At 56.6% G+C, this 21,994-nt stretch overlaps 4 protein-coding genes across 4 annotated transcripts; 1 reads left to right on the forward strand and 3 right to left on the reverse strand.

Annotated features, from left to right (window-relative positions):
- The first annotated feature begins 845 nt into the window (after window positions 1-845).
- ARSA (arylsulfatase A) lies at window positions 846-9,132 on the forward strand. Its single transcript, XM_063153603.1, has 8 exons — window positions 846-1,130; window positions 1,787-2,027; window positions 3,263-3,481; window positions 4,657-4,826; window positions 5,716-5,840; window positions 6,306-6,433; window positions 7,727-7,829; window positions 7,941-9,132. The coding sequence occupies exons 1-8, from the start codon at window positions 892-894 to the stop codon at window positions 8,282-8,284; spliced, it is 1,569 nt and encodes a 522-aa protein (XP_063009673.1). The 5' UTR covers window positions 846-891; the 3' UTR covers window positions 8,285-9,132.
- Window positions 9,133-9,448: 316 nt separating this feature from the next.
- LOC134417897 (acrosin-like) lies at window positions 9,449-11,963 on the reverse strand. Its single transcript, XM_063155768.1, is given in 7 exon segments — window positions 9,449-9,735; window positions 9,799-9,835; window positions 9,837-9,956; window positions 10,684-10,829; window positions 10,951-11,216; window positions 11,556-11,783; window positions 11,893-11,963. Coding segments are annotated over 7 exon segments (1,155 nt in total).
- A 2,600-nt stretch (window positions 11,964-14,563) lies between these two features.
- On the reverse strand, window positions 14,564-17,065 carry LOC134417941 (acrosin-like). The gene is made up of 5 exons (XM_063155810.1): window positions 16,983-17,065; window positions 16,610-16,873; window positions 16,150-16,415; window positions 15,814-15,953; window positions 14,564-15,046 (listed from the first exon to the last, which is right to left on the reverse strand). The coding sequence occupies exons 1-5, from the start codon at window positions 17,051-17,053 to the stop codon at window positions 14,564-14,566; spliced, it is 1,224 nt and encodes a 407-aa protein (XP_063011880.1). The 5' UTR covers window positions 17,054-17,065.
- A 779-nt stretch (window positions 17,066-17,844) lies between these two features.
- On the reverse strand, window positions 17,845-20,658 carry LOC134417942 (acrosin-like). The gene is made up of 5 exons (XM_063155811.1): window positions 20,588-20,658; window positions 20,209-20,472; window positions 19,811-20,076; window positions 19,544-19,689; window positions 17,845-18,255 (listed from the first exon to the last, which is right to left on the reverse strand). The coding sequence occupies exons 1-5, from the start codon at window positions 20,656-20,658 to the stop codon at window positions 17,878-17,880; spliced, it is 1,125 nt and encodes a 374-aa protein (XP_063011881.1). The 3' UTR covers window positions 17,845-17,877.
- Between the last annotated feature and the right edge of the window lie 1,336 nt (window positions 20,659-21,994).

A 21,994-nucleotide genomic window follows, 5' to 3' on the forward strand; every position in this document is an offset into this window, starting at 1 on the left:
CAAGCATTCCCTGCTGGGGCCGTGGCTGTGGGGCCAACCCAGCCCCGGTGCCCAGGGCTGCTGTGCCCTGCCCACGCTGACCCCTGCGCCCACCCCGATGGTGAATCCAGTTTGTTCTTCAATTAGAGTAGTTCCAGTTCCCAGTTAGCCACGGTGTCCTGTTTGGTCTTCTGGGGAAAACAAGGATGGGACAATTTGGGGGGAAAGGGTGGGGTGGGGTTGGTTTGGGGGACATGAGGGGGAGCCAGGGAGGGGAGGATGGGCCGGGAGGTGGAGAGAGGAACAAACTGCTCCAGCCCAGGCTCCCCAGCAGAGCCTCAGGTGTGCCTGTCCCCGGAAAGTCCTGGAGAGGCACAGGAGTGGGGACAGCTGAAGCTGCCATCCTAGGGTCCTGTGGAGGTGCTGGAAGTGCCACCCTGAGCTGCTGCTACCCAGGGCTGTCCCCTCTGACACCAGCTCGTGTCTCTGAGGCTGCCTGATCCCATCTCATGCTCCTGCTGTAGGAGCAGGCCTCAGGCTCTGCTCCGGAGGTCCCAGCACTGGCACCAGAGGAGCGGGCAGGGACAGATCCCAGAAATTTCCCTGCACAGGAGGCAGAGCTGCCCTGGGCAGTGCCCAGCCCTGAACGGAGACAGCAGCGGGGTGGAGCCTCCTCCCTGGGGACAGTCCCGAGCTGCCCCATCCCGTGCCCTGCCATGTCCCTCCCTGCGGACATTCCCCGCTGCCCCATCCCGTGCCTGGCACTGCCGCTCAGAACTACAACTCCCAGCACGCCCCGCGGCCCCGGCGCTGCCATGTGCATCACATGATCGGCTGGGGCACTGCCGGCACCGCCCCGGGACCGCACCGGGGCAGCACCGGGACCCGGGGGAGCACGGGGGGCACCGCGCCATGGGGCCGCAGGGCCGACAGCACCCCTGGCTGCTGCTGCTGCCTCTGCTGCTGCCGCCGGTGGGCGCCGCCGCCGCCCCGCCCAACTTCGTGCTGGTGCTGGCGGACGATCTGGGCTTCGGGGACCTGGGCAGCTACGGGCACCCCTCGTCCGCCACGCCGCACCTGGACCGGCTGGCGGCCCGCGGGCTGCGCTTCACCGACTTCTACAGCAGCGCCGCCGTCTGCAGCCCGTCCCGGTACGGCCCCCGCGGCGGGAACGGCAACCCGGACGGGGATGGAGCGGGGTGTCCCGGGATAAACGGGCGGGGATGGAGCGGGGTGTCCCGGGATAAACGAGAGGGGATGGAGCGGGGTGTCCCGGGATAAACGGGCGGGGATCGAGCTGGGGTGTCCTGGGATAAATGGGCGGGGATGTAGCTGGGTGTCCCGGGATAAACGAGAGGGGATGAACTCGCGGTGTCACGGGAGGGATGGGGGGACAAACCTCTGTGTCCCGGGAGAGGCAGAGGGATAAACCCACCATATCCTGGGACAAACGGGTGGTCGTGAATCTACGGTGTCCCGGGATAAACGGATGGTGATGAATCTGCCGCATCCCGGGATAAACCGGCAGTGATGAGCATGCGGTGTCCCGGGATAGACGAAGGGACAAACCCACGGTGTCCCGGGACGGGCGGGCGGTGCTAACCCCGCGGTGTCCCGGGCCGAGACAGAGGGACAAACCCGCCGTGTCCCGGGATAAACGGGCGGGCATGAACCCTCTGTGTCCCGCGATAAACGGACGGTGCTGTCCCCGCGGTGTCCCGGGACGGACGGGTAGTGCTGTTCCGTGTCCGTGTCCCCGCTGCCCGTGTCCCCGCTGTCCCTTGCCCGTGTCCGTGTCCCGCTGCAGGGCGGCGCTGCTGACGGGCCGGCTGCCGGTGCGCTCCGGGATCTACCCGGGCGTGTTCGATCCCGGCTCCCGGGGCGGGCTCCCGCTGGCCGAGCTCACCGTGGCCGAGCTGCTCCAGGAGCGCGGCTACGCCACGGCCATGGTGGGCAAGTGGCACCTGGGCTTCGGGCGGAACGGCTCCTTCCTGCCCGTGCACCAGGGCTTCCAGCACTTCCTGGGGGTGCCCTACTCGCACGACCAGGTGAGCCGCGATTTGGGGGGCTCGGCCGGGAGCAGCGCGGGGCTGGCGCGGGTTTGGGGCGGGCAAACCCCCTGGGCTGCTGGGACAGTGGGGATGGGGCCTGCAGAGGGCTGAGCTAGAACGGAGGCGGATAAATAAATTTTTGATATTTAGTATTGATAAATTGAAAATTTCTAGCTTTTAAAAATATATTTTAATTTATTTATTTTGTTAATTATCTCTTAAATTTAGATAAATAATAAATATTTATTATTTAAATAAATGAATAAAATGTTATTGAAAATATAAATGAATATAAATGCTATCAGTATTATTAAAATATATCTATAAAATATATGTTATATATATGATATATATTTTATATATATATTATATATATATATAATATATATAGTACAGTATATATATATAGATATATATATTATATATATCTATAATATATATAGTACATATAATATATATATTATATTTTATATATATTATATACTATTAAATATTGCTAAAATATATTATCAATAAAATGTATTAAATGAATAAATTTAATATCTAAATTTACTTATAAAATACTAAATAAGTAAATTTTATATAATATATAATGGACTATTATATTATATTATATTATATTATATTATATTATATTATATTATATTAGTATATACTTATATATAAATATACTTATATATACTTATATATATTATATAGTTATATAATATTAAATAAGTAAATTTAATAGTTAATATTAAATAATATTTAATATTTATTTAATAAATATAGCAGGGATTTATTTAAAGGACCTCCTGCATGGCTGCACCTTGGGCAGCAGCAGAGCCCAGCCAGGGCTGCACCCAAGATGAACCAAAACGGCCCCAAAATGCACGAGCGCTGCCGGGGTCTGTCCCTGGGATCAGCTCTGCTCCATTTGCACCTTGCAGTTCATTGTCCCATTGCAGCTTTAGCCCAGGCAGTCCCACCCTGCTTGTTTTTCTCTCTCCAGCCCACGGGGTTTGTGCTCCTGGGCTGAGATTTGGGGCATTTGTCCTTGGTGCCCAGCTGGAGCAGCAATTGTTTTGTCTCCCTGCTCTGTGCACACAGCTCACCATCCTGAACGTGAAGCTAAAGGGTGGGAATAGAAAAAATAAAAAAAAACCATTAAAATCTCAAAATTAAAAATGTTAAATTAACGAACCCAAGCCACTGTGCCCGAGCCGGACTCGCAGCCCCGCCGTGTTTTGCAGGGTCCCTGCCAGAACCTGACGTGCTTTCCCCCGGACACCAAGTGCTTCGGGACGTGTGACCAGGGCGTGGTGGCGGTGCCGCTGCTGTGGAACCAGAGCATCGTGCAGCAGCCCGTGTCCTTCCCCGAGCTGGTGCCGCTCTACGGCCGCTTCTGCCGCGAGTTCATCGCCCGCTGCGCCCGGGAGCGCCGGCCCTTCCTGCTCTACTACGCGTCACACGTGGGGAACGGGCAGCGCCGGGAGCCGGGAAGGGGGAAAGGGAAAAGGGAAAGGGAAAAGAGAAATGGGGAAGGGAAGGGAAGGGAAGGGAAGGGAAGGGAAGGGAAGGGAAGGGAAGGGAAGGGAAGGGAAGGGAAGGGAAGGGAAGGGAGAAGTCAGAAGAGGAAAGGAAAAGGGAAGGGAAGGGAAAAAGGAAAACAAAAGAAGGGAAGGGAAAATGGTAGGGAAAAGGGAAAGGGAGGGGAAGGGAAGGGAAAGGAAAAAAGAAAAAAGAAGGGAAAAGAGGGAAGGGACAAGTGAAAACAAAAAAGAAGGGAAGGGAAAAGAGAAGGAGAGGGAAAAGGGGGAAGGGAAGGGAAAAGGGAAAACAAGAAGGGAAGGGGAAAGGGAAGGAGAGGGGAAATGGGGAAGGGAAGAGGGAAGGGAAAAGGGAAAAGAGATGGGAAAAGGGAGAGGGGAAGGGAAGAAGGAAGGAAAAAGGGGAAGGGGAAGGGGAAAGGGAAGGAGAGGGGAAACGGGGAAGGGAAAAGGGAAAAGAGATGGGGAAAGGGAAGGGAAAATGGGGGAAGGGAAGAGGGAAGGGAAAAGGGAAAAGAGATGGGGAAAGGGAGAAGGAAAGGGGAAGGGAAGAGGGAAGGGAAGGGGAAACGGGGAAGGGAAAAGGGAAAAGAGATGGGGAAAGGGAAGGGAAAAGGGAGAGGGGAAGGGAAAATGGGGGAAGGGAAGAGGGAAGGGAAAAGGGGAAAGGGAGAAGGAAAGGGGAAGGGAAGAGGGAAGGGAAGGGGAAACGGTAGGGAAAAGGGAAAGGGAGAGAAAGGGAGAAGGGAAGGGGAGGGAAAGGGAAATGGGAAAAGGGGAGGGAGCCCAAGTCCCATGGGGAGAACAGGGCAGCATCTCCCCTCCTGCCACCCCAGAATCTGCTCCTGGATGACCTGGGCTTGCTCTTCCCAATCCTATTGGGATGGTGCTTTTAGGCTGCTGCTTCCCGCAGCTTTCCCCTCTTCCCTGCACCATCCCCAGGGAAACCTTCCCACCCCGGAGCTCCCCGTTGTGCCACCGCTGAGACTGGGGGACAAACGTGCTCTGGGCTGGTGGCTTTTGTCACCTCCCCGTGGTGGGCTGGCTGTCCCTGGCTGTCCCCACAGAGGGTTGATGGCGGTGCCCTCTCCCCCCAGCACACGCACTACCCGCAGTTTGCCAGCCGCGAGTTCGCGGGCACCACGCGCCGGGGACCCTTCGGGGACGCCCTGGCCGAGTTCGATGGCTCCGTGGGACAGCTGCTGCAGGCCCTGCGGGACAACGGCCTGGAGAACAACACCCTGGTGTTCGTCACCTCTGACAACGGGTGAGGGGCTGGCACGGCCACGGCTGGCATGGCTGGCACAGCTGGCACCCGTGTGGCAGCGCCAGGTGTCACCCCTAGGTCCTGCTTGGAGGGGATGCAGGATGTGAGCTGGGTGTTCTGTGACAGAAACATCCCAGGGGTTGGGCCAGTCGTGTGGCACTCCCAAATGTCCCCCAGGGGTTGGGTGAGGTGTGTGACACCCCCAAATGTCCCCCAGGGTCTGGGACAGCAGTGTGACACCCCCAAATGTCACCCAGGCTTTGTGCCAGACATGTGACACCCCCAAATGTCCCCAGAGGTTTGGGTCAGCAGTGTGACACCCCCAAATGTCCCCCAGGGATTGGGACCAGGTGTGTGACACCCCCCAAATGTCACCCAGGGGTTGGATCAGGCGTGTGACATTCCCCAAATGTCACCCAGGCTTTGTGCCAGACATGCGACACCCCCAGATGTCCCCAGAGGTTTGGTTCAGCAGTGTGACGCCCCCAGATGTCCCTCAGGTGTTGGGACAGCAGTGTGAAATCCCCAATGTCCCCCAGGGTCTGGGACAGCAGTGTGACATCCCCCAAATGTCCCTTAAAGGTTTGTGCCAGGGATGTGACACACTCAAATGTCCCCCAGGGGTTGGACCAGGCATGTGACACCCCCAAATGTCCCCTGGGGTTTGGGACAGCAATGTGACACCCCCAAATGTTCCCCAGGGCTTGAACCAGCAGTGTGACACCCCCAAATATCCCTCAGGCTTTGGGTTATCAATGTGACACCCCCAAAGTCCCCCGGCACCTTCTGTGTGGTGACATCACTGTGGTGTCCCCTTTGGGGTGTGTCACAGCCCCCAAGGGTGGCAGAGCCCCTCTGGCCCCTGGTGACAGCGTGTCCTTGTCCCCAGCCCCTCCACCCTGCGCATGGCACGCGGGGGCAGCGCCGGGCACCTCAAGTGTGGCAAGGGCACCACCTACGAGGGCGGCATGAGGGAGCCGGCCCTGGCGTACTGGCCGGGCAGGATCGCGCCAGGTGAGCTGGGACAGACCCGGGACAAACCAGGACAGACCCGGGACAGACTCAGGACAGACCAGGACAAACTGGGACAGACCGGGACAGACTCAGGACAAACCGGGACAGACCAGGACAGACCGGGACAGACTCAGGACAAACCAGGACAGACCCAGGACAGACTGGGACAAACCAGGACAGACCGGGACAGACTCAGGACAGACCCGGGACAGACCGGCACAAATCAGGACAGACTGGGACAGACTCAGGACAGACTGGGACAGACCAGGACAGACTCAGGACAGACCGGGACAGACTCAGGACAGACCGGGACAGACCAGGACAGACTCAGGACAAACCAGGACAGACCGGGACAGACTCATGACAGACCCGGGACAAACCACGACAGACCCGGGACAAACCAGGACAGACTCGGGACAGACCGTGACAGACCCGGGCCAGCTGGGTGACGCTGTCCCCACACAGGGGTGACCCACGAGCTGGCCAGCACGCTGGACATCCTGCCCACGGTGACCGCCCTGGCTGGCGCTGCCCTGCCCAAGGTGGCCCTGGACGGCTTCGACCTGAGCCCGCTGCTCTTCGGGTCCGGGCAGGTGAGGCCTGCTGAGGAGGAGAGGGGTTGGTGGTTTGTTTGGGGTTATTTAGGATAATGTATATTAATTTATTTGAATTTGAAAGAATTATTATTATTATTATTATTATTAATAATATAACAACAACAACAACTTGGACTTTTCATGCAGAAAAGCTGCTTTTTATTAGTTTATTTTAAATCAATTATAATAATTATAGTTGGTTATAATTATAATTGATTATCAATTAACAATTATAATTTATATCTAATACTATTTTATGAATATTTTAAAATGTATTTTATTATATATTTTATTATATTCTTATAATATCTTCTATTATTTCTTTTATAGTATCTTTCATAATGAAAATATAATATAATGTAATATAATGGAATAGAATAGAATAATATGTTGTTATTATTAGAATAATATGTTGTTATTATTATAGTAACCCAGATTTTTCATGCAGAAAAGCTGCTTTTTATTAATTTATTTAATATCAATTATAATAATTATAATTGACTATAATTATTAAATCATATTTATAATTGATTATCAATTAACAATTATAGTAATTTTATATAATATAATATAATATAATATAATATAATATAATATAATATAATATAATATAATATAATATAATATAATATAATATAATATAATATATATAATGATATATTAATATTATAATAATCCAGATTTTTCATGCAGAAAAGCTGATATTTATTAATTTATTTAAGATCAAGTATAATGATTATAATTCATTATAATTATTATATTATAATTGTAATTTATTATCAATTAAATTATAATAATTCTATAATATGTAATACTATTTTAATATTCTTATAATATTTTAAAATGTATTTTATTATATGTTTTATTATATTTCTATAATATTTTAATATAATTTCTTTTATAGTATATTTTGCAATGTATATTATATTATATTATATTAGTATATAATATAATATTATTTTATGTAATATATATTATATATAATATTATATTATATTAGTATATAATGTAATATTATTTTATGTAATATATATATTATATATAATATTTATATATAATACTATATATAATATAGTATATAATATAGTATATAATGTAGTATATAGCACAACATAACCTGGAGGAGCAGGAGCAGCCGGGCCCGGGGCAGACCCATGGCTGGCAGCTGCTCCCTGCTGCGAGCCGTGCCCAGGCTGCCCGGTGGGCTCCGTGCCCGCTGTGGGGCCGGGGCTGCCGGGGCTCCCGGTGGTGCCGGTGGCTCCGGTTCCGCGCTGACCGCGCTCTCCGCAGAGCCCCCGCCGGGCCGTGTTCTTCTTCCCGCCGGCCCCCGACCCCCTGCACGGCCCCTTCGCCATCCGCCTGGGCAAGTACAAGGCGCACTACTTCACGCAAGGTCAGCGCTTGCGGCCGGGGGGTTTTGGGGATTTTTGGGATTTTGGGGTGAGCTCCCCCCGCGCGGAGCTCCGGGAGCAGCAGGGTGTGAGCTCAGCCGGGGGCTGCTCAGGTTCCTTCCACAGCGACACCACCCCGGACCAGGCGTGCCACGGGCTCACCCCGCTCACCCCGCACCTGCCCCCGCTGCTCTTCGACCTGGAGGCGGATCCGGCCGAGAACTACGACCTGCTGCAGGGCCAGCCGGGCCCCGAGGCGCTGCAGGCGCTCAAGGACATCGCCGTGCAGAAGGTGCTGCTGGAGCAGCGCCTGCAGTTTGGGGAGAGCCAGATCAGGAAGGGCCGGGACCCCTCGCTGCAGCCCTGCTGCAACCCCGGCTGCAGCCCCAAACCCTCCTGCTGCCGCTGCTCCCCGCAGCTGGGACACCCCAAAGGCGCCTGGCCCCGTCTCCAGTAACCCAGCTCGGCCTCGGGGCTGCCCCACGGCTCGGGGACCCCTTGGACTTGTGGGGAAATGGGGTGGGACAGGGTCAGGGCGACCCCAAACGAGCAGGGCCCTGTGCTCCGTGTGGGATGTTCCAGGGGAGGACTTGGGCAGGATCCTGACCCATTCCAGGATCCTGACCCGTTCCAGACACTCCAGAACCTTCCCCAGAACCAGGACAGCTCCTGGGAGCCACTGGAGCAGAGGGAATGTCCCAGATCGAGAGATCCCAACTGAGACCGAGGGCACAGCAGGAGCGGGATGGGTCCCAGCAGCCTCAGAGGCACGAGCTGGTGTCAGAGGGGACAGCCCTGGGTGGCAGCAGCAGCAGCTCAGGGTGGCACTTCCAGCACCCCCACAGGACCCTGGGATGGCAGCTCCAGCTGTCCCCATTGCTGCCCCTATCAAGGGCTTTTCCAGGGACAGGCGCACCTGAGGCTCTGCTGGGGAGCCTGGGCTGGAGCAGTTTCTCCCTCTCTCCCTCCTCCCCTCCCTGGCTCCCCTTTGTCTCCCCCAAACCAGTCCCAACCCTGCCCTTTCCCCCCCAAATTGTCCCATCCTTGGTTTTCCCAGGAGGCTGAACTGGGCTGAAAATGTGGATAATGGGTGTGTGATTTTGGGAATAATTTTTTGGGAGTGGGGCATGGCCAGGACCCCAGGGCAGTGACACTGGCACTGTGTTCCCCCTCACTTCCATGGAAAGGGCATTACTTCCAGGATAAAACGTGGTAGGGTCTTGCCACAGGATTTCCATGTAAATCACTGCTTTGTCTTACACCTTTTCTAATTAATATTGCTGCAAATAATTGTTTGATTCCTTATCTCATGGCTGTTTGCAGTAAATTGTTTTTAACCCCTTATCTTTGCCTTTTGTGGAAGGGAAAGGAGCATGGGTTTGCTTTTAGGATTGCTACACTAGACAATTCCATCCTTAAACCCCCACCGGGGGCAACACAACTTTAAAACTTTAATCCAAGGATTCAATCCATAGGAGGATGATGGGGCGGGCTCAGGGCAGGAACATGGGCAGGGCACAGCAGCCCTGGGCACTGGGGCTGGCTTGGCCCCACAGCCACGGCCCCAGCTGGGGCTGCTGGAGATCCTCTGCAGCCAGAACTGGACCTGCTGCGCCTCCCTTCACCCTGTCCTGTGCTTCAGGAGCTCCAGCAGATCCTGCAGCTTCTTGAGGAATCGTTTCAGGGCGCGTTTTGGGAAGGAAATGTCCTCCTCCGGTTCTGGCTCCGGTTCTGGCTCCGGTTCTGGCTCCGGTTCTGGCTCCGGTTCTGGCTCTGGTTCTGGCTCTGGTTCGGGCTCAGGTTCTGGCTCCGGTTCTGGTTCTGGCTCCGGTACTCGTGGCCTTGGTTGTGTTGGTATCGGTTCTGGTGGCCTGGGTTCTGGTGTCCTGGGTTCTGGTGGCTGCAGTCCTAGTGGGTCCGGCGCATTCAGCGTGGCCATTGGTGCCGGTACCGGCCCTGTCGGGCTGGGGCCGGCGTGGGCTTGGATCCAGGAGTGGAAGTGCTGGGTGTGAGGTGAAGATGCCAGGCCTACTGGCCCTGGCACAGCCCCTGCCCCAGCTGGCCAGGCCCACCAGCCAGAAGTAGTCACCGGTGTTGTCCTTGCAGACCAGGGGACCCCCAATGTCCCCCTGCCACAGGAGAGAGAGGGGTCAGGGGCTCCTCCATGGTTGGACCCTCTCTCCCAGCCCTGCCTGACCCATGTTCCAGGGCCAGGGTTGGATCCTCTCTCCCAGCCCCTGCCCGACCCACATTCCAGTTCTGCTGGAGCCCCCAGACCCTCACTGGGAACAGGATGGGGCTGGCTCAGGGTGGGCTCTGCCCCAGCCCTGCACAGGGGACAGGGACAGGCAGGGAATGGCAGCTCCAGGATATCCACACGGCTGGGGCTGCCAGGGGCACTGGTGAGCTCTGTGGGCACAGTGCCAGCCTTGGGGACCAAGGGACATGGGGCACAGACATTGGGATGGGCAAGGGACACCTGTCAGTGGTGGGGACATGGGTCCGGAATGGCACCAGGCCAGGCCCAGACAGGGCCCCGCCATGTTTGAGGCCTGGCTGGCTCTGAGGGGATCCATGGGCCCCTGTGCTGGCTCTGGGGGTTCCATGGGGCCATGTTGGGGCTCAGGGTCCCTGTGCTGGCTCTGGGGGTTCCATGGGGCCCAGGTTGGGGCTCAGAGTCCCTGTGCTGGCTCTGGGGGTTCCATGGGGCCCAGGTTGGCTCAGGGTCCCTGTGCTGGCTCTGGGGGTTCCATGGGGCCCAGGTTGGGGCTCAGGGTCCCTGTGCTGGCTCTGGGGGTTCCATGGGGCCCAGGTTGGGGCTCAGGGTCCCTGTGCCCAGCCCGGGCCCAGCCCCACCTGGCAGGTGTCGATGCCGCCCCGCGGGTACCCCGCACACAGGTCCTGGGGGTGCACGGCCCCCCCGTACCAGCGGCTGCTGTTGCACAGCTGGACGTCGATGAGTTGCACCTTGGCCTCCTGTAGCACCAGGCGTGGGCTGGGGGCTGTGGGCACAGAGGGCACTGAGTGGCGGCCCCTGGGCAGAGCCCCCAGCCCGGGGCCGTGTCCCTGCCCGGGGCCGTGTGCCCGCGGCTCGGCCCGGCCCTGCCCTGGATGGGCACTCACCGCTGTCTGGAGTGGCTCTCCAGCCCGCAATGTAGCACATTTTCAGCTGGGACACTGCCAGGGAGCTGTCGGGCACACAGCCCAGCTGGATGTAGTCACTGCACTCCACGGGCTGGTCCAGCTCCACCAGGGCGATGTTGTTCCGAGCCGTGACCGGGTCGTAGTTCCGGTGCTTCAGGAGCTTCTTGATCGGGAACGCCTCGGCTGCAGGGCCTGGGTTGGCCAGATCTGTGGCCCCAACCACCACCTTCCAGTCGAGGACATTCCTGGAGGCCATGGAGTGGCAGGGAGCAGTGACAGGAGCAGTGACAGGGCTGGCATAGCCCAGCAGCTCCCAGCCTTCTGCTTCCCACAGCAGAGAACAGAGACAGCAATGGAGCAGCACATGGTGGTGCAGCCTGGGCACCTGGCCCTTCTGTGGGGACATCCCTGACCCTTCCAGGGGGACATCCATGCTGTGGGGACATTCCTGTAACCCTGCTCTGGTGCATCCTTGTCCCTGCTGTGGGGACACCTGTAACCCTGCTGTGGGGACATCCCTGTCCCTGCTGAGGGAACATCTCTGTCCCTGCTGGGGTCACATCCCTGTCCCTGCTCATCCTTACCCGGCCCCGACGAAGCAGCTGGCGGCTGTGAGGACCCAGCTGTGGCCGATGAGTGCCCCTGAGCACATGTGCCACGTGCCATTGTCCAGGGTCACCTGGATGCTGGCGATGCCAGGCCATGCCCCTGGGTTGACATTGAGGGTTGTGTCCTTGGCAGAGTGCGAGGTTCCATACTCAGGAATCACCAAAGTCTCGTTCAAAACCATGGGCGAGAGCCCGCAGGTGCCCCTGGAAGCACAAAGCCATCAGTGCCCTGCTTGGGGACAGCAGGGACAGGGAACCCCAGGGGCTCCTCTGTGCCCAGGCTGTGCCAGGGACCCCCTGAGTGGCCACTGACCTGCAGGTGTCCCAGTTGCCCCTCACGGGACCAGGCAGGGCCAGCAGGACGAGCAGCCACAGCAAAGCCATCGGTGCCAACACTGCAGGTGGCAGAGCCAGAGCAGAGCTGTCACCTCTAGTGACACCCAACGCTCTTTGGGTGTCCGTGGTGCCACCAGGCTGGGGTGATGTCACAGAGGGGACGGTTCCATGTGTGGAGCAGGGTGGCCTCGGGTGGGGGGAGGGCAGCTCAGAGCTGTGAACCCGGGCGTGGCTTGGGCTGGAGGGACCCTTGGGATCCCTCTGGAGCCGAGGGAATGTCCCAGATCCAGGGATCCCAATGGGGACCGAGGGCACAGCAGGAGCGGGATGGGTCCCAGCAGCCTCAGAGACACGAGCTGGTGTCAGAGGGGACAGCCCTGGGTGGCAGCAGCTCAGGGTGGCACTTCCAGCACCCCCACAGGACCCTGGGATGGCAGCTCCAGCTGTCCCCACTGCTGTCCCTCTCCAGGACTTTCCTGGGAATGGCACACCTGAGGCTCTGCTGGGAAACCTGGGCTGAAGAAGTTTCTCCCTCTCTCCACCTCCAGGCTGGAGGAATTCACTCCACACAAACTCCACACACACCAGACACGGAGTTTGGAAGTCTGAGTTGAAACTGGAAGGGAAGGATCCAATAAATGCAGGGAATGCAGAAAAATTTGCTATAAACCTCAAAGTCAGAGCACAACTGACACCCCATGGGTGGCACAGTCAGGACCAGCAGTGGTGGCCCCGCTGTTGAAGTGGCCCTGCTGGTCTGGTCCTCCTCCAGACATCCAGTGGTGGTGGTTGTGTCCCAGGTCCCCAAACCTTGGGATGACATCCCTTAAAATCCAGACAAGGATGTCCAGTAGTGCTTGTGCCCCAGATCCCCAAACCTTGGGATGACACCCATTAAAATCCAGGCAGGAATGTCCAATGGTGGTGGTTGTGCCCCAGATCCCCAAACCTTGGGATGAGATTCCCTAAAGTCCAGACAGGAATGTCCAGTGGTGGTGGTTGTGTCACAACTCCCCCAAACCTCAGGATGACTCCCATTAAAATCCAGGCAGGAATGTCCAGTGGTGGTGGTGGTTGTGTCCCAAATCCCCAAATCTTGAGGTGACATCCCCTAAAGTGCAGGCAGGAATGTCCAGTGGTGGTGGTTGTGTCCCAAACCCCCAAACCTCAGGATGACTCCCATTAAAATCCAGGCAGGAATGTCCAGTGTGTCCCAAATCCCCCAAACCTCAGGATGACTCCCATTAAAATCCAGGCAGGAATGTCCAGTGGTGGTGGTTGTGTCCCAAATCCCCAAACCTTGGGATGACATCCCCTAAAATCCAGGCAGGAATGTCCAGTGGTGGTGGTTGTGTCCCAAACCCCCAAACCTCAGGATGACACCCATTAAAATCCAGGCAGGAATGTCCAGTGGTGGTGGTTGTGTCCCAAATCCCCAAACCTTGGGATGACATCCCCTAAAATCCAGGCAGGAATGTCCAGTGGTGGTGGTTGTGTCCCAAACCCCCAAACCTCAGGATGACTCCCATTAAAATCCAGGCAGGAATGTCCAGTGGTGGTGGTTGTGCCCCAGATCCCCAAATCTTGTGGTAACATCCCCTAAAGTGCAGGCAGCAATGTCCAGTGGTGGTGGTTGTATCCTGAATCCCCAAACCTTGGGATGACACCCATTAAAATCCAGCCCGGAATGTCCAGTGGTGGTGGCTGTGTCCCAAATCCCCAAACCTCGGGATGACATCCCCTAAAATCCAGGCAGGAATGTCCAGTGGTGGTGGTTGTGTCCCAGATCCCCAAATCTTGAGGTGACATCCCCTAAAGTGCAGGCAGGAATGTCCAGTGGTGGTGGTTGTGTCCCAGATCCCCAAACCTCGAGATGACTCCCATTAAAATCCAGACAGGAATGCCCAGGGGTGGTGGCTGTGCCCCAGATCCCAAACCTTGGAATGACATCCCCTAAAGTCCAGGCAGGAATTTCCAGTACCTCCCCCTGGGTGAAGAGTTACAAACAGGGTGATGGAACCCTGTGATTTATAGGGGATTTCTGGGATCCCTGAAGGTTGTTCTGCTGCACCCTCGAGTTGCTGCTGGGCCATGAGCAGGGATGACCCCTCAGGGTGGGAGTTTTGTCCCAGCCATCCTAAGAGCTCCTCAGAAGGTGCTGGAGGTGGTGGAGAACCAGGCTCATCCTCCCTTCCCTTCCTCCCTCCCTGGCTGCCCCTCATCCCCCCCAAACCAGGAGCCAACCCCACTCTTTTTTCCCCAGATTGTCCCATCCTTGTCGTGAGCAGATTGAACTGGATTGAAAATGAGGATAATTGGGAACAACTGTATTTCAAAAACAAACCAAAGAGTATCACTGGGGTGGTTGGGTGGAGGGGGGATAACGAGGGATCACGAGAGGTGGGTGGAGGGGGAATAACAAGGGATCATGAGAGGTAGGTGGAAGGGGGATAACAAGGGATAACGAGAGGTGGTGTGTGGAGCGGGGGGGGGGGGGGGGGGGGGGGGATAACGAGGGAGAACGAGAAGTGGGTGGAGGGGGGATAATGAGATCTGGGCCCCGGGGGTGGCTTTGGCACAGCCGTTGCTCCAGCAGGGAATGGCTGGGATCCCCCACAGCCAGAACTGGACCTGCTCCCAAGTCCTGCTTAATCCAGTTTGTCCCGCAGGAACTCCACGAACTCCTGCAGGTTTGTGAAGAACCTCAGCAGGACGTCCCTTGGGAATGTAACCGTTATAAACTGAGGCGGTGGTGGTGGTGGTGGTGGTGGTTCTGGTTCTTCTTCTTCTTCTTCCTCCTCTTCTTCTGGTTCTGGTATGGGTTCTGGTTCTGGTATCGGTACCGGTATCGGTACTGGTTGTGGTTCTGGTTCTGGTACAGGTTCTGGTTCTGGTTCCAGTTCTGGTGGCTCTATCTCAATGGTGGGCGTGGGTGGCTCGGGGGGAGGAGGCTCCGTTTTGGGTGGGACCGTTCCCATCTGCATCTGGATCCAGTCATGGAACTGCTGCGTGGACGTGAACACCCCGGGCCGCTTGGCCCCGGCACAGCCCTTGCCCCAGCTGGTCAGGCCCACCAGCCAGAAGAAGTCACCAGTGTTGTCCTTGCAGACCAGGGGACCGCCTGTGTCTCCCTGTGATAGAAGAGAGGGGTCAGGATGGGCTGCTCCAGGGTCACAGCCACACCTCGGGGTTATGGGAACACTGGATGGGATTTGGGGACAGGGGGACACTGGGACAGGGGCCTAGGGATCGGGAGTGGCAGCCCTGGGACATGGGACAGGGATCCATGGATGAGAAAGGGAACAGGAACTCCTGGACAGGGACACAGGGATGGGGACAGACAGGCAGCAGTGACAGCAGTAGGACTGGGGATGGCCTGGGCTGGGCCTGAGGAGATTCAATGGTAGAAGGGGGAGGGAAGGGCAGCAAAGAGGCACAGGAGAGGGATCTGGGGATTGGGGGAGGGCAGGACAGCCCTGGGACATGGGACAGGACAGGGACACAGGGATGGGCAAGGGACACCCATCAGTGGTGGGGACACAGGGCTGGGAGGGCACCGGGCCAGGCCCAGACAGGGCCACGCCATGTTTGAGGCCTGGCTGGCTCTGAGGGGATCCTTGGGCCCTGTGCTGGCTCTGGGGGTTCCATGGGGCCATGTTGGGGCTCAGGGTCCCTGTGCTGGCTCTGAGGGGTTCCATGGGGCCCAGGTTGGGGCTCAGGGTCCCTGTGCTGGCTCTGGGGGTTCCATGGGGCCCAGGTTGGGGCTCAGGGTCCCTGTGCTGGCTCTGAGGGGTTCCATGGGGCCCAGGTTGGCTCAGGGTCCCTGTGCTGGCTCTGGGGGTTCCATGGGGCCCAGGTTGGCTCAGGGTCCCTGTGCCCAGCCCGGGCCCAGCCCCACCTGGCAGGTGTCGATGCCGCCCCGCGGGTAGCCTGCACACAATTCCTGGGGGTGCACGGCCCCCCCGTACCAGCGGCTGCTGTTACACAGCTGGACGTCGATGAGCCGCACCTTGGCCTCCTGCAGCACCAGGCCTGGTGCTGGGGTCGGGGCTGTGGGCACAGAGGGCACTGAGCACCTGGCACCTCCCCGGGCTGTGCCCCACTCCCTCCATGTCCCCACTCAGGGCTCCGGGCACAGAGGGCCCAGCTCCCACGGCCTTCGTCTCTGCCCTCGGCCTGCCCAGCCACGTCCCTGTGGTCCCCAACTTGTCCCCTGCCCCGGGCAGGCACTGACCGGTCTCCGGGGTGGCTCTCCAGCCTGCCACATAGCAGGTTTTGAGCTCGGACACTGCCAGGGAGCTGTCGGGCACACAGCCCAGCTGGATGTAGTCACTGCACTCCACGGGCTGGTCCAGCTCCACCAGGGCGATGTTGTTGCCCGGCGCTTCATCGCAGTAGTCCTGGTGCTTCAGGACGTTCCTGATTCGGCGATTCTGGGCCTCGGGGCCCGGCTGGGCCAGATCCGTGGCCCCAATCACCACCTTCCAATTAGAGGTGTCCCTGGGGAGCAGGAAATGGAGGAGGAACTGATGGAACAGAGCCAGGGACTGCAGCAGCACAATTCCCTTCCTGCTTGGGGCACCTCCCTGTGCTGGGGGGACATCCCTGACACTGCTGTGGGGACATCCCTGATCCTCCTTTGGGGAGCTCCCCGTCCCTCCTGTGGGGACACCTCTGTCCCTGCTCCTCCTTACTTAATGTCCATGAAGCAGCGTGCGACCGTGAGCACCCACTGGGGGTGGATGAGGACCCCTGAGCACATGTGCCACGTGCCGTTGTCCCAGGTGGCCTGGATGCTGACGATGCCAGGCCAGGTCCCTGAGGGGACACCGGGGCTGGCTACATCCACGGCAGTGCCATCAGAAGATGACAAAGTTGTGTAGTCATAGTCTGTAGGGTCGTAGTCCCGAACCAGCGAACTGTGGTCAAATGCCAAAGGCCGCAGCCCGCAGGTGCCCCTGGAAGCACAAAGCCATCAGTGCCCTGCTTGGGGACAGCAGGGACAGGGAACCCCAGGGGCTCCTCTGTGCCCAGGCTGTGCCAGGGACCCCCCGAGTGGCCACTGACTTGCAAGTGTCCCAGTTGCCCCTCACGGGCCCAGCCAGGGCCAGCAAGACGAGCAGCCACAGCAAAGCCATCAGTGCCAACACTGGAGGTGGCAGAGCCAGAGCAGAGCTGTCACCTCTAGTGACACCCAACGCTCTTTGGGTGTCCATGGTGCCACCAGGCTGGGGTGATGTCACAGAGGGGACAGTTCCATGTGTGGAGCAGGGTGGCCTCGGGTGGGGGGAGGGCAGCTCAGAGCTGTGAACCCGGGCGTGGCTTGGGCTGGAGGGACCCTTGGGATCCCTCTGGAGCCGAGGGAATGTCCCAGATCCAGGGATCCCAACGGGGACCGAGGGCACAGCAGGAGCGGGATGGGTCCCAGCAGCCTCAGAGACACGAGCTGGTGTCAGAGGGGACAGCCCTGGGTGGCAGCAGCAGCAGCTCAGGGTGGCACTTCCAGCACCCCCACAGGACCCTGGGATGGCAGCTCCAGCTGTCCCCACTGCTGTCCCTATCAAGGGCTTTTCCAGGGACAGGCACACGTGAGGCTCTGCTGGGGAGCCTGGGCTGGAGCAGTTTCTCCCTCTCTCCACCTCCAGGCCCATCCTCCCCTCCCCTCCCTCCTTCCATCCCTGGCTCCCCCTCATGTCCCCCAAACCAGACGCAACCCCAACCCCACCCTTTCCCCCATCCTTGTTTTCCCCAGAAGACCAAACAGGACACATTGGCTTAGTGGAACTGGAATAACTCTAATTGAAGAACAAACAGGATTCACCATCGGGGTGGGCGCAGGGGTCAGCGTGGGGAGGGCACAGCAGCCCTGGGCACCGGGGCTGGGTTGGCCCCACAGCCACGGCCCCAGCTGGGGCTGCTGGAGATCATCTGCAGCCAGAACTGGATCTGCTGCCCCTCCTGATCAACGCAGATTGTCCCTTAGGAACTCCAGGAACTTCTGCAGACTCCCGACGAATCTCAGCAGGATGGATTTTGGGAATGAAACTGTTATGAAAGTCTCCGATTCCGGCGTCGGTGTCGTCTCGACGACAGTCAGGGTCAGGGTTGGGGACAGCATGAGGGCCGGGGCTTGGGTCAGGGGTGGCGGTGTTGGTGCGGGACTTGGGTCTGATGGGACCGTTCCCATCTGGATTTGGATCCATTCTCGGAAGTGCTGGGTGGACGTGAACACTCCGGGGCGTTTCTCTCCGACACAGCCCTTGCCCCAGCTGGCCAGGCCCACCAGCCAGAAGTAGTCACCAACGTGGTCCTTGCACACCAGGGGACCCCCGATGTCCCCCTGCCACAGGAGAGAGGGGTCAGGGGCTGCTCCAGGATCACAGCCACGCCTCGGGGTTATGGGGACACTGAATGGGATTTGGGCACAGGGGGACACTGGGACAGGGGCCTATGGATGGGAAGTTGCAGCCCTGGGACACGGGACAGGGATTCATGGATGTGAAAGGGAACAGGAACCCCTGGACAGGGACATGGGGATGGGGACAAGGATGGGAAAGGGAACATCAGCCCCTGGATAGGGACAGGGACACGGGGACAGGGATTCATGGATGTGAAAGGGAACAGGAGCCCCGGGATAGGGACAGGTGATGGGAACATGGGGACAGGGATGGGAAAGAGAACAGGAGCCCCTAGACAGGCACAGGGGATGGGGACATGGGGATGGGGACAGGGATGGGAAAAGGAACAGCCTGTGGACAGGAACAGGGACACGGGCATGGGGACAGGGATGGGAAAGGGAACAGGAACCCCTGGACAGGGACAAGGACACGGAGATGGGGACAGGGATGGGAAAGGGAACAGGAACCCCTGGACAGGGACAGGGGATGGGGACATGGGGATGGGGACAGGGATGGGAAAGGGAACAGGAGCCCCTGGACAAGGACAAGGAGAGGGACACAGGGATAGGGACAGACTGGGAGCAGTGACAGCGGTGGGACAGGCGGGCCTGGCCTGGGCTGGGCCTGAGGGGATTCAATGGTGGAAGGGGGAGGGAAGGGCAGCACAGAGGCACAGGAGAGGGATCTGGGGATTGGGGGAGGGCAGGACAGCCCTGGGACATGGGACAGGACAGGGACACAGGGATGGGCAAGGGACACCCATCAGTGGTGGGGACACGGGGCTGGGAGGGCACCGGGCCAGGCCCAGACAGGGCCACGCCATGTTTGAGGCCTGGCTGGCTCTGAGGGGATCCTTGGGCCCTGAGCTGGCTCTGGGGGTTCCATGGGGCCATGTTGGGGCTCAGGGTCCCTGTGCTGGCTCTGGGGGTTCCATGGGGCCATGTTGGGGCTCAGGGTCCCTGTGCTGGCTCTGGGGGTTCCATGGGGCCATGCTGGGGCTCAGGGTCCCTGTGCTGGCTCTGGGGGTTCCATGGGGCCCAGGTTGGGGCTCAGGGTCCCTGTGCTGGCTCTGGGGGTTCCATGGGGCCATGTTGGGGCTCAGGGTCCCTGTGCTGGCTCTGGGGGTTCCATGGGGCCCAGGCTGGCTCAGGGTCCCTGTGCTGGCTCTGGGGGTTCCATGGGGCCCAGGTTGGCTCAGGGTCCCTGTGCCCAGCCCGGGCCCAGCCCCACCTGGCAGGTGTCGATGCCGCCCCGCGGGTACCCCGCACACAGGTCCTGGGGGTGCACGGCCCCCCCGTACCAGCGGCTGCTGTTGCACAGCTGGACATCCATGAGCCGCACCTTGGCCTCCTGCAGCACCAGGCGTGGGCTGGGGGCTGCGGGCACAGAGGGCACTGAGCGGCGGCCCCCGGGCAGAGCCCCCAGCCCGGGGCCGTGTCCCTGCCCGGGGCCGTGTTCCCGCGGCTCGGCCCGGCCCTGCCCTGGCTGGGCACTCACAGCTGTCTGGAGTGGCTCTCCAGCCCGCAATGTAGCAGGTTTTGAGGTCAGACACCGTCAGGGAGCTGTCGGGCACACAGCCCAGCTGGATGTAGTCGCTGCACTCCACGGGCTGGTCCAGCTCCAGCAGGGCAATGTTGTTCATGGCTGTGGCAGCCACGTAGTGCTGGTGCTTCACGAGCCTCTGGACGCGTCTCACTGCGGCCTCGGGGCCTGGCTGGGCCACGTCCGTGGTCCCCATCACCACTTTGTAAATGGAGATGTCCCTGGGGGGCAGGAGATGGACAGAGGGGTGACAGGGAGCAGGGCCATAGGATGTGGCAGCCCAACAGCTGACCCTGCTGTGGGGACATCCCTGTCCCTACTGCGGGGACACTCCTGTCCCTGCTCCTCCTTACCCAGACCTGAAGAAGCACTGGGCCACCGTGAGCACCCACTGGGGGCTGATGAGTGCCCCGGAGCACATGTGCCACGTGCCGTTCTCCAGGGTGGCCTGGACACTGACGATACCAGGCCAGGCCCCTGAGGGGACACCGGGGCAGTCGAAGTCCAGGGAGGCGCCATCAGAAGAACCCAAGGTTGCATAGTCACCGTTGGACTGGTCGTAGTTGGCAGACACGGAGCTGTGGTCAAAATCCAAGGGCCGGAGCCCGCAGGTGCCCCTGCAAGCACAAAGCCATCAGTGCCCTGCTCGGGGACAGCAGGGACAGGGAACCCCAGGGGCTCCTCTGTGCCAGGGACCCCCCGAGTGTCCCCGAGCCCCCCGGGGACACTGACTTGCAGGTGTCCCAGCTGCCCCCCACGGGACCAGCCAGGGCCAGCAGCACGAGCAGCTGCAGCAAAGCCATCGGCGCCATCGCAGGTGCCAGTACAGCAGTACAGCAGGTGGCAGAGCCAGAGCAGAGCTGTCACCTCTGCTGCCAGCAGGCCAGAGTGATGTCACAGAGCTGCGGAACCTTGGAACGGTGCGGGTGGCAGGGACTGTAACGACAGCACGGTGCCACCCGTGCCAGGGCAGGGCCACCTCCTGTGCTGTGCCCAGGGAGCCCAGCGGGCCCTGGGCTGGTGGCGCCTCAAAATGGAGCTCAGAGATCGATGCTCCCATAAATAATTAATCATTAGGGATCTCGGTGCTTCATTAGATGTAATTTATAATGACTAATGGTAGTACAAATTTGTGTACATTGGTGGTAACCTCACTGTAGCATCATGGTGTTAGTTACCACTAATATTACTACACATTTTTATTAATACATAAAATAATGCTTATTTATAATGCCATTATATTAATATATACAATTTAAAATAATTTGTTAATTATGTCATGTAAACATATTTTAACATATTGTTACATTAATTATATATTAATACATTATTACATATCAATACATTAATATATTATTATACACAAATACATTATTTATATATTAATACATTAGTATATTACTTTATTAGTATATTATTACATCAATAATGTATATTTACAGAAAAAAGGCACCAATCCTTATAGTATGTGGAAAGAGATTTAATAGTGTTTTGTTCTATTTTAACACTATATTATATTAATTATATGTTATCTTACGTTACGTTATGTTACATTATATTATATTATATTATATTATATTATATTATATTATATTATATTATATTATATTATATTATATTATATTATATTATATTATATTATATTCCTATTTCTATTCTATTCAATTCCTTTTATTTTATTTTATTTTATTTTATTTTATTTTATTTTATTCTATTTTATTTTATTCTATTTTATTTTATTTTATTCATTTTATTCTTTATTATTATACCATATCATGTTAAGATCCATTTTCTACATAACATCAATAGCCTTTAATATAAAATGTGTAATTTCCCTATATCCTCTATACAATATAAATTTATTTGCTTGTATGATAAAATCCTACACACACTTTTAATCCATCAATATATAAACTTTAAAAAACTTTAATATAAGAAAACTTAATACTTTATACTTTTATACTTTAAAAAATTGTATAAATACATACTTTAATAAATTATATTAATATCTTGTGCGGAATATATTATTAAAAATGGGATCAGATCTTTTCCTTTCTTTCTCTTCCGGGCAGGGATGGGCACAGCTGAGTGGGCAGGGGGAACACCTGGATGGGCCAAGACACATCTGGGCTTGGCAGG

The sequence above is a fragment of the Melospiza melodia genome, chromosome 4 (genome assembly GCF_035770615.1).
Source record: "Melospiza melodia melodia isolate bMelMel2 chromosome 4, bMelMel2.pri, whole genome shotgun sequence".
In the NCBI taxonomy this organism is placed as follows: Eukaryota; Metazoa; Chordata; class Aves; order Passeriformes; family Passerellidae; genus Melospiza; species Melospiza melodia.

What these genes read in the sequence shown, in the direction of transcription:
- ARSA (XM_063153603.1), top strand. Translation starts at nt 892, where the DNA reads ATGGGGCCGCAGGGCCGACAGCACCCCTGGCTGCTGCTGCTGCCTCTG. An exon ending in TTCGTCACCTCTGACAACGG is followed by an intron (nt 4,827 to 5,715) that starts GTGAGGGGCTGG and finishes CCTTGTCCCCAG; the next exon opens with CCCCTCCACCCTGCGCATGG. An exon ending in TGCTCTTCGGGTCCGGGCAG is followed by an intron (nt 6,434 to 7,726) that starts GTGAGGCCTGCT and finishes CGCTCTCCGCAG; the next exon opens with AGCCCCCGCCGGGCCGTGTT.
- LOC134417941 (XM_063155810.1), bottom strand. Translation starts at nt 17,053, where the DNA reads ATGGCTTTGCTGTGGCTGCTCGTCTTGCTGGCCCTGGCTGGGCCCGTG. An exon ending in GGCAACTGGGACACTTGCAA is followed by an intron (nt 16,874 to 16,982) that starts GTCAGTGGCCAC and finishes TTGTGCTTCCAG; the next exon opens with GGGCACCTGCGGGCTGCGGC. An exon ending in CGCTGCTTCATGGACATTAA is followed by an intron (nt 16,416 to 16,609) that starts GTAAGGAGGAGC and finishes CCTGCTCCCCAG; the next exon opens with GGACACCTCTAATTGGAAGG.
- LOC134417942 (XM_063155811.1), bottom strand. Translation starts at nt 20,658, where the DNA reads ATGGCTTTGCTGCAGCTGCTCGTGCTGCTGGCCCTGGCTGGTCCCGTG. An exon ending in GAGAGCCACTCCAGACAGCT is followed by an intron (nt 19,690 to 19,810) that starts GTGAGTGCCCAG and finishes CTGTGCCCGCAG; the next exon opens with CCCCCAGCCCACGCCTGGTG. An exon ending in GCGGCATCGACACCTGCCAG is followed by an intron (nt 18,256 to 19,543) that starts GTGGGGCTGGGC and finishes CTCCTGTGGCAG; the next exon opens with GGGGACATCGGGGGTCCCCT.